Genomic DNA, 10,443 nt, shown 5'->3' on the forward strand with positions numbered 1-10,443 from the left:
CCTGTGCCCTAAGGGCCCCTCCATTGCCCACATCACCCACCCACCCCCAGCTGGGTCCTAGCCTCTGTGTCTTACCCTCCAGAGGCAGCTGAGCCCCCTTTTCCCCCTGCCCACCTCAGAGTATTCAGAGAAAAAAGGGGTGCAGGAGGAGGGCTTCTGTCTGCCATCAGTGGGGTCAAGAAGAGAAGACTAGAGCTTCAGCAATCTGGGTCCCTCTTGAGCAGTGTAGCCTCCCTCCCATGTCCCCAAACAAACATCCCAGAGACACACTTTCCAAGACACAGAGAGACAGAGACAGAGAGTCTTAGGGCTTGAACTTAGGGCCTGGGTACTGTCTCTGAGCTTTTTTCCCCCTAAAGTTGATCATTTGACGAGCCACAGTTCCACTTTTGGCTTTCTTTTCTCTTCCCTCCCTCCCTCTCTCCCTCCCTCCCTCCCTCCCTCCCTCCCTCCCTCTCTCCCTTCCTTCCTTCCTTCCTTCCTTCCTTCCTTCCTTCCTTCCTTCCTTCCTTCCTTCCTTCTGCCAGTCCTAGGGCTTGAACTCAGAGCTTAGGCACTGTCCTTGGACACTACTCAAGGCTAGCACTCTGCCACTTGAGCCACAGCGCCACTTCCAGCTTTTTATGTGTATGTGATACTGAGGCAAGCAATCTACCACTAGGTTATGTTCCCAGCCCTCTTTCTTTTTGGTAGTTAATTGGAGACACCAGTTTCACTGACTTTCCTGCCTCAGGCTGGCTTTGAACCATGGTCCTCAGATTATGGAGCTTCCTGAATAGCTTGGATAACAGACATGAGCCACCAGCACTCAGATCAATTTTTATATACTAATTTACTATTATTGTTGTTGTTGTCATTTTGGTGCCAGCCCTGGGGCTTGAACTCAAGGGTAGGCATCATCCCTGTGCTTTTTCCACTCAAGACTGGCCCTGTAGTACTTGAGCCATAGCTCCATTTCCAGCTTCTTAGTGGTTCCTTGGCGATAAGTGTCTCCTATGTGGAAATGGAACTACGCAACTTGTGGGCAGGGGTGGAAGGGAGGGAGAAACAGGGGAAAGTGAAGAGGTGACATTGTCCAACAGAAGAATCATTCTCACTGCCTGACTCAGGAAATGGTAACCCCTCTGTACATCATGTCAATAACAATAAAATTATATTTATGAAGGGGGAAGAAAGGAGACAGAGGGAGAGGGAGACAGAGAGACAGAAGGGAGGGAGAGAGAGAGAGAGAGAGAGAGAGAGAGAGAGAGGGAACCTGACAGACGTTCCTGCCCCAGGCTGGCTTCAAAACCATGATCTTAGTGGGTACTCAGTGGCTCACGCCTGTCATCCTAGCTATTCAGGAGGCTGAGATCTGAGGATTGTGGTTCAAAGCCAACCCAGGCAGTAAAGTCCATGAGACTCTTATGTCCAATGAACCACCAAAAAACCAGAAGTAGTGCTATGGCTCAAAGTGGTAGAGCACTAGTCTAAAAAGCTCAGGGGGCCGGGACTTTGGCCTAGTGGTAAGAGTGCTAGCTTAGCATGCACAAAGACCCAGGTTCGATTCCTTAGTACCACATATATTGAAAAAAAAAAAGCTGGAAGTGGTGCTGTGGCTCAAGTGGTAGGGCTCTAGCCTTGAGAAAACCCAAGGACAGTGCTCAGGCCCAGAGTTCAAGACCCAAGACTGGCAAAACAACAACAACAACAAAAAACAACTCAGGGACAGCACCCAGACTTTTGAGTCCAAGGCCCAACATCAAAACAAAACAAGAACTGATCTTCACTGACTTGGAACTGAGATCCTCAGATCTCGGCCTCTTGAGCCACCAGCTTCCAAGTTTCCTTCTAGCTTTGAAAAGAACCCCTTACCACAGGTAGTTCAAAAGTAAGATTAAAGAACTTCTATGAACTCCCTTGAGCTCCTCGCCCCCCCACCCCACCCCATTGGGTGGAAGTGGGTGCCTGGGAGAGGCTTAGCTGCTTACCACGTGTGCGCAGGGGTGGGGCACCGAGAGGCACCCCCTGCCCCTTGCCTCACCCCCACCCCACCCCACCCCACCTCCCGATTCCCGCAGGCTGGCGGCACGGCAGGCACTGGGCATGGCGCCAGGGCTTGTCTCCTGGCTGTTTCCCTCCCGCCCTTCGGGAGAGCGGCGGTCTCTAAGACCCAGCAGGCCGCGCCTTTCGTTTGGAGATACCCAGTGTGGACACCAGAGGGCGATGGCCGAACCCGATATAAAAACCAGATCCCCGCGCGGGGCCTGGCCATTCGCGGGACCCGGAGCTGCTCGGGTGGCCGCGACTGGGATTAGAGAGAGAGAGAGAGGCGAGGGAGGGGGGGGGGTGGCGGTGGTGTGCGTGTGCTCTTGGGGGGTGGGTGGTAATCATCACAGTGAGGGCGCAGCCCCCCTCGTCCCCCCCTCCGCCCCGCGCGCGCGCGCGCGCGTGCGTGGCCGGTGCGCGCCGGGCTGGCCCCCCAAGCCCCCCGGAGGCGCGCGCGCGCGCGCCAGGCTGGAAGCACCCCGCGTTGGGGTCTCACCATGCCGGGCCGATTCTAAACCACCACCACCACCACCACCACCACCACGACAACAACAAAAACCTCTTCTCCTCTTCCTCTTCCCCTCGATGGAGTCAGCCGACTTCTATGAGACGGAGCCACGGCCCCCCATGAGCAGCCATCTCCAGAGCCCCCCGCACGCGCCCAGCAGCAGCAGCAGCAGCAGCAGCAGCCACAGCCACAGCAGCGCCGCCTTCGGTTTTCCACGGGGTTCGGGTTCTGCACAACCCCCGATCTTACCTGCGGCTCCGGAACCTCTGGGTGGCATCTGCGAGCACGAGACGTCCATCGACATCAGCGCCTACATCGACCCGGCCGCCTTCAACGACGAGTTCCTGGCCGACCTCTTCCAGCACAATCGGCAGCAGGAGAAAGCCAAGGCGGCGGCGGCGGCGGCGGCGGCGGGGGCGGCGGCGGCGGGGGCCCCGACGGGGATCGGAGGAGGCGGTGACTTTGATTATCCCGGAACCCCCTTAGGTCCCGGAGGTGCCACCATGTCCGGAGGGGCGCACGGCCCCCCGCCTCCCGGGTATGGGTGTTCGGCAGCCGGTTACCTGGACGGTAGGTTGGAACCCCTGTACGAGCGCGTCGGGGCTCCGGCCCTGCGGCCGTTGGTGATCAAACAGGAACCCCGGGAGGAAGATGAAGCCAAGCAATTGGCCCTGGCCGGGCTCTTTCCCTACCAGCCGCCGCCGCCGCCGCCGCCGCCGCATCCCCACGCCTCCCCCGCGCACCTGGCTCCGCCGCACCTCCAATTCCAGATCGCGCATTGCGGCCAGACCACCATGCACCTGCAGCCCGGGCACCCCACGCCGCCGCCCACCCCGGTGCCCAGCCCGCACCCGGCGCCCGCCCTGCCCGGCCCCGGTGGTACGCTCAAAAATCTCACCACAGGGCACCCCGATCTCCGTGCGCCCGGCGGCGCCGCCGGCACCGGCCATGGTGGAGTCGGCAAGGCCAAGAAGTCGGTGGACAAGAACAGCAACGAGTACCGCGTGCGGCGCGAGCGCAATAACATCGCCGTGCGGAAAAGCCGCGACAAGGCGAAGCAGCGCAACGTGGAGACGCAGCAGAAAGTGTTGGAGCTGACCAGTGACAATGACCGCCTGCGCAAGCGGGTGGAGCAGCTCAGCCGCGAACTGGACACGTTGCGGGGGATCTTCCGGCAGCTGCCCGAGAGCTCTTTGGTCAAGGCCATGGGCAACTGTGCGTGAAGGCTCTCCAACCCTCCTCCCCCCGTCGCGGTGTGCGCGCGCGCGCACGAGCGTGCGGGACCCCTGGGGAGGGGGTCGGGGTGGGGGAAACCCATCGGGGGCCGGTTTTCTGGAGATGGATTCATGGAGGGGCGGGGGGGGGGGGCGGGATGTAGTCGTGTGATCTATCCGATCTCCAAGCTGGATCCTCCTCCCCGGACTAGAAGATTCCAGTGTCACCTGAACAGCCTGGTGGGTTTGTTTTGTGTGTGTGTGGGGGGGGTCCCCCTTTCTCTTCTTCTGAGCCAAATTTGGTGAAGTTTAAGATAAAAGGGAGTCAGGCAAGGATTTGGGGGGATTCCCCCCACTCTTTTCCCAAGATTAAGGGGGAGAGAGGCACTTCTCTACCGGGAAGGGCTCATCTGTAAGTCCGACAACTAACTCTAGTATTAAGAAATAATCTTGTGCCTTGGAAATACAAAACTCGGCTCCAGTTCCTTCGGAATAGGAAGGGAGCAACGCTGTGCCTTCCACATTTTCTTGACAGGAGGGAGGGGCTCCTCCTCTCCTCCGAGGCTGCCATAGGCCCCCAGGAAAGAAGAAGGGGTGCAGCAAGGCCCATGGCGGGAGGAAGATTCAGGAAACTGAAACCCGTTTCAGGCAGCCCTCCCCTCTTCCCCTGGCAGCTCCTCTAGGTCTGTCTGTCCTTAGAGGAGAGGAATTTAGGAAGTTGGGGCTCTGAACTTAAGCCTGTTACTTTAGTTCTTCTTGGGTACCTAACTTCCCTGCCACCCCTCCACCCCAGCCTAGAACAGGCTGGGAGTTACCAGGTGGCTAGGGAGAGTCCCCCCCCCCCTACTCCCACTCCATTCCCAGCCACACTAGATAGGTTGTGAGGGCTGGGGTGGGCAGGGTGGGGGGGCATTGAGAGGTACCTTTTGCTCAGGGGTAGGAAAGAAGGGACTGGAGGATCATTCGTTTTGTCTGTACTGTATGTCGCCAATATTGCCAAGATCATAAAGCACAGTTAATAAGCCCACCCCCAGAGGGTTGAAGGGGGAAGTTATGACAAACTTTCCAAGATTCTTGCTTTATCAGCCAATATCAGCTTGTCTCTGGCCCCTGTTGTACCCGCGGTGCCTTGTACGAAATGAAATGTGCACATCCACACGAAACCACCACCATTTTCTTTGGGGTTTGGTTTTGGTTTGGTTTTGCTCAGATACTTGCCAAAAGGAGACTCTGTTGTTGTTGTTGTTTGTTTGTTTGTTTGTTGTTGTTGGCGCCCTGGGGGAATGTGGAAGAGGGGTAGGGATAAGTGAGTTCTGAGGCTCACTTTCCTTTTGATTTGGAGATTGTGTTTTGCTCCGTGGGCCGGGGGGAAGCCAATGAGTTGAGGAAGACTCGTGCCTTTCTCCCCTCAGCTTTTCTGGTTATAACTGCATGGGCTTCAGTTTCCTCCCACTAGGCATGCCCCCCCAGCTTTGTACCCAACCCTCAGAGGCCTTGACCCCCAGGTCTGGAAGGAAGGAGGACAGCAGCCTCTGGCCAGCACAATCGAGGATTGCTTGGTTCTCTTGTTGGGGTGGGGGGGAGAACAGAATTTCATGCTAGATGTTTTATGTATTATATCTATAATATAAACTTATCAAAGTCCATGGTGGTGTCTTTTTAAAACCAGAAAGAATCTATTTCTTGATGGTTTGCTGTTTGTGGGTTAGGTGACATTTGTAGTAAAGAATCACAGGATTTTTTTTTTTAATGACTGAGATCTTTATGAATTAGCATTCCTAGATACCCCTTTTTTCCTTTTTTCCTTTTTTCTTTTCTTTTCTTTTTTTTTTTTTTTTGCCAGTCCTGGGCTTGAGCTCAGGGCCTGAGCACTGTCCTTGGACTTTCTCAAGGCTAGAGCTCTACCACTTGAGCCTCAGCACCACTTCAGGCTGTTTCTATATATGTGGTACCGAGGAATCGAACCCGGGTCTTCATGCATGCTAGGCAAGCACTTTAACCACTAGGCCAAACTCCCGGCCCCCCTTTTTTCTTTTACCATGAGAGGGTGATTTTCTTCTCCACCCCTCTTCCCAGGCTCAACATGCACACACCTTGCAACCAAGACAAGACACATGGAAAATATCCAGACTCTCAAGAAAGACCCCTAGGGTGGGGGAGGAGAGGGGACATGGGACTAAGGTCTTATTGCCACCTCTCTCCATTCTAGCAGAAGAGGGACCCAGAGAAAGCCATTTTGTCACCCACTGAACTGAAGTTCAGTTCAAAGAGACTTTTGACCAATTCACATTCTAGTCATTTATGGCTCTCATTTCAGCATAGCCTGGGTCATAGCTAGGTTTACACTGCCCCCCTTTTCAGCTGGGCCCTGGACAGGCAGGAAGAAACCAGAGGGCTAGCAGCTTGTACCACTCTCTCTCTCTGCACTTGTCCTCAAGGCTGCAGAGTAACCCTTAGCAATGCCTAAAACAGGCAGCCTTGACTGTATACCTTCCTGTACCTGTTCTGCTGTGTCTACAGGCCCCGGCCCATCCAAGAAAGGGTCTCCTGTAACAGGCCGACTGAGGCAATCTGGCCCTTCTCCTCATATCGTCAAGAGATCTAGTCCCAGTACCATCTTTCTGCCATGGCTGTCCTGGAAGAGGCAGACACCAGATGAACCCCAATTGTGACACCCCCCCAAAAAAACCATCCTAGCCAAACAAGGGAAGGCAGACCTCACCTCTTTCCTGGTTCAGAGAGTCCCTGGTGTATGTAGATTTTTTTTTTCCACCATCACAGAAAAAGAAAGCGAACCCTTTCCACCTCTTTACCATGATGGTGTTTGCCGAAATTACATTCTTTGAAATTCTGAAACCTTCACCTCCCTACCTGTGTGGTTAACGTATCCCTCTCCCCCTGCTTTCTCCCCCCACCCTCACCCTCTGTGCTGTGTCTTGCCGCCTCCTCACCCATGGCTGCCCTTGGCAAAGAAAAGGCCACAAGCTCAGTGAGGAGGCGGTGGCGTGCCCCACCACCCTGGGAACGGAGAAGGCAGAGGCCCGCCGCCTGCCCAGAGGCTGGGACAGGCCACGGCTTGCTAGGCCCCAAACAAACCCTTTCTAGGTTCAGTGTAGATTCCAGTTTTTCTTGTTTGCAGGGACTGATCCCTGCTTTCTGCCCCCCACCACACACCCCATTGCCCCCCAAAACATGAGATTGTAGGATAAATGAAAGAGGGTGACCCTCTTGATCTCTCCCCAGCTTGTTTTCCTCCAACTTCTCCTATCCCTGATTGAGGAATGGGAAGGAGGAAGCTTTCTCTATCAACATTGTCAGCTCACAGACAGGTACCCCCCCCCCCCCAGTAAGTCCAGAGGGTGGTTCTGGGATCAAAAAGACGGATCTAATCACGTTATGCCTCAGGAACGGGATGGGAAGAGTGGGGCCTCTGCTGCTGTGGTCCAAACTGGTCATAGCTCAGGCCTTGAGTCTTAAGTGAGATAAATCTACCAGGCTTCTGCATGGCTAACCAAAAAGGCCCTCTACAGAATGCCACCTCTGGATGCTCCCTGTAGCAGTCAGCATGGATGCGTGCGCCCTCTCTCTCCCTCTCTCTCTCTCTCTCTCCCCTGATTTCCACCTTGATAAAGAAAGACCGCGCAAAGACCCTGGATGCATTCCCAGTCGGAATTGGGGACTCATTCCACTGCTCCATCCTATAATGTCTGGCTGACAGGCACAATTTAAAGAAAAAAAAGGGGGACAGGGGCAGGCACTAAGTGGCTCATGTCTGTCATCCTAGCTACTCAGGAGGCTGAGAGCTGAGGATCATGGTTCAAAGTTAGTCTGCACAAGAAATTGTGTGAGACTCTCATTGCCAATAAACTAGCAAACACTTACAAGTAGAGCTACGGCTTAAGGGGTAAAATGCTAGCCTTGAGAAAAAAAAAAAAAAACGAACAACAACAACGCAGGGACACTGCCTGCACATGCGCCCGCATACACACCAAGTCCAAAGTGTGATAAAAGGGCAACAACTTTGACCCCGCCCCCCGTCCCCAACACACACTTGATGAAGGCAGCCCCTATTGAATGTAGCCCCAAGATGCCCAGATGTTTGTACCTTTGCAGAACTAACAATGCCCACCTTTCTCTGAAGGACCCTTGGGAGGCCCGAGCCTCTTCTCACCCCTACCCCACCCCACCCCACCTCAACAAGGGAACCAGATTTCAGGAAAAGAATCAGGACAGAAAGGGAGAAAGGGAGGTGGCTCCTTTGCCACCTGATGGCTTTGTACTGTCACAGGCATGTCATCCTTATCTCTTGGATCTCCTGGGAATTTGTGAGCATGGGGTTGGGCCCTGACACCTGCCCTGAGCCACTGGGTTCTGGTGAGGAGTTTGTCTGCCTCTCCCAGATCTCCTGTCCCAGTGCCTTCCCACAAGCCGATTTCACAACAGGGGAGGCAGCTCCTGCAGTGAAGGTCAAGGATGGGGGACCAGTGGAGAGGCTTGTCATTCTAGGGCACTCACAGGCCTTCTGCAGAAATGAAGGGGAGCCCTTGCCTGGACAGTGGGGCCTCTCTGTTGATTTTTTCTCCCAGCTGTTTTTTTTTCTTTTTCTTTTCTTTTCTCCCCTCTTTAAATAAAGAGCTACTCAGGAGGCTGGAATCTGAGGATCAAAGTTCAAAGACAGTCTGCGCAAGAAAGTTCCTAAGATTCTTCACTTTTAGGAAACACCAAAAAGCTGGAAGTGGAGCTGTGGCTCAAGTGGTAGAGGGCTAATCTTGAACAAAAAAAAAGCTCAGGGATAGCACCCAGGCTCTAAGTTCAAACCACAGAACCAGCACTATACAAATAAATAGTAAAAAGAAAAAGTCTTGGAATATGGCTTAGCAGTAAAGTGCTTGCCTAGCATGCATGAAGCCCTGGGTTTGATTTCTCAGTACCACATACACAGAAAAAGCTGGAAGTGGCACTGTGGCTCAAGTGGTAGAATGCTAGTCTTGAGCACAGAGATGCTCAGAGACAGAGCCCAGGCCCTGAGTTCAAGCCCCAGGACCTTTAGAAGATGATTTGACTTGTTTTTGTCTGTCTCTCTTTCCCTCCCTCCCTCCCTCCCTCCCTCCCTCCCTCCCTCCCTCCCTTCCTTCCTTCCTTCCTTTCTCTCTCCCCTCTCTTGCTCTCTTTTTGAACTCAGGGATTTGAACTCAGGACTTTGGGCCTTATCCCTGAGCTCTTTTGCTCAAGGCTAGTAGTCCAGACTTGGAGGAACAGAGCCACTTCTGTTTTTCTGGTGGTCGACTGGAGATAAGAGTCTCAGATTTAATGAGTACCAAGACATGTGAAAGGGTATCAATGTATGTGAATTAATGCACCTTCTATCTGGCAAATATCATGTAACCCTTTTATTAATTACAATAAAAAATATTAAAAAAAAAAGAGTCTCAGATTTTCCTGCCCAGGCTAGCTTTGCACGTTGCTCCTCAGATCTCCGCCTCCTGAGTAGCTAGGATTGTAGATTTATACCACAGTGCCCGGCGTGCTTGCCTGCTTTCTCTTTCCCTTCACATTATGAAGTGGCTACTTTCAGTAAAGAGACTCAACTCCTTCCCTAATAAAGGGCTTTATTTTTTTTTTCCTTTATTGAGATTGAGTAATTACACACATAATCATTTTACATTCACACTGACAAGAATCATCATTCTAATTTACAAAGTTTATGAATAATGAAAAATGCAAAGACCGCAAGCTAACTCTTTGCACATTATTGATAAAATTATTTTTTCCTTATCAGGTGCTATGAACAGTTGTTCCTGTTGCTTAGTATTAGCTGTTCTAAAGGGCTTTATTTATTTATTTATTTATTTATTTATTTATTTTTGCCAGTCCTGGGCTTGAGCTCAGGGCCTGAGCCCTGTCCTTGGACTTTCTCAAGGCTAGAGCTCTACCACTTGAGCCTCAGCACCATTTCCGGCTTTTGTCTATGTATGTGGTACCGAGGAATCGAACCCGGGTCTTCGTGCATGCTAGGCAAGCACTTTAACCACTAGGCCAAACTCCCAGCCCCTAAAGGGCTTTATTTTTGTGCATTTTCATGCCAGCACTGGAGTTTGAACTCAGGGTCCTTTAGCTTTTTCTGCTCAAGGATTATCTCACTACCTCCACTTCTGCCTTTTTTTTTTTTGCTGGTTAATTAGAGATAAAGAGTTTCAACAGCTTTTCCTTTCCTGGCTAGCTTTAAACCTGGATCCTCAGCTCTCAACCTCCTGAGAAGCTAGAATTGCAGACATATAATTACCAGCACCCAGAAAGATAATCTTTCTTGATTCTGGTATCTCATCATCCTACCTCTCCCTCTCCCTCCCTCCCTCCCCTAACCAGGCCCCTCCCAGCAGATGGAGCATTTGACGTAAGCCTAGACATAGGAAAGATACCAATTCACTATCAAACATTCTAGTCCCATCCCAGAGCAATTAAAAAAACCAGATGGGATCTTGGGGAAAATAGCATTAATAACTCGAACAATCTGTGCAAGCCAGCAGGAGATCAGGAGCCTCAAACAAGGGATGGGGTGGGTAGAGAAAGAAGACTGGGACACTGGAGCAGGAACTTGTGGTAGCCAAGAGTGCCACATCTGGTCACAGCTGGGATGTCCCCTCTGGCCCATGCTAGGTCACTGGGCATCCTCTTGGGTCTGATGATTTGCAG

At 52.6% G+C, this 10,443-nt stretch overlaps 1 protein-coding gene across 1 annotated transcript; it reads left to right on the forward strand.

Annotated features, from left to right (window-relative positions):
- The first annotated feature begins 2,339 nt into the window (after positions 1-2,339).
- On the forward strand, positions 2,340-3,852 carry Cebpa (CCAAT enhancer binding protein alpha). The gene has a single exon (XM_090321914.1). The coding sequence runs from the start codon at positions 2,614-2,616 to the stop codon at positions 3,757-3,759; it is 1,146 nt and encodes a 381-aa protein (XP_090178040.1). The 5' UTR covers positions 2,340-2,613; the 3' UTR covers positions 3,760-3,852.
- Positions 3,853-10,443: the final 6,591 nt, after the last annotated feature.

The sequence above is a fragment of the Megascapheus bottae genome, chromosome 31 (assembly GCF_031878675.1).
Source record: "Megascapheus bottae isolate mThoBot1 chromosome 31, mThoBot2.hap1, whole genome shotgun sequence".
In the NCBI taxonomy this organism is placed as follows: Eukaryota; Metazoa; Chordata; class Mammalia; order Rodentia; family Geomyidae; genus Megascapheus; species Megascapheus bottae.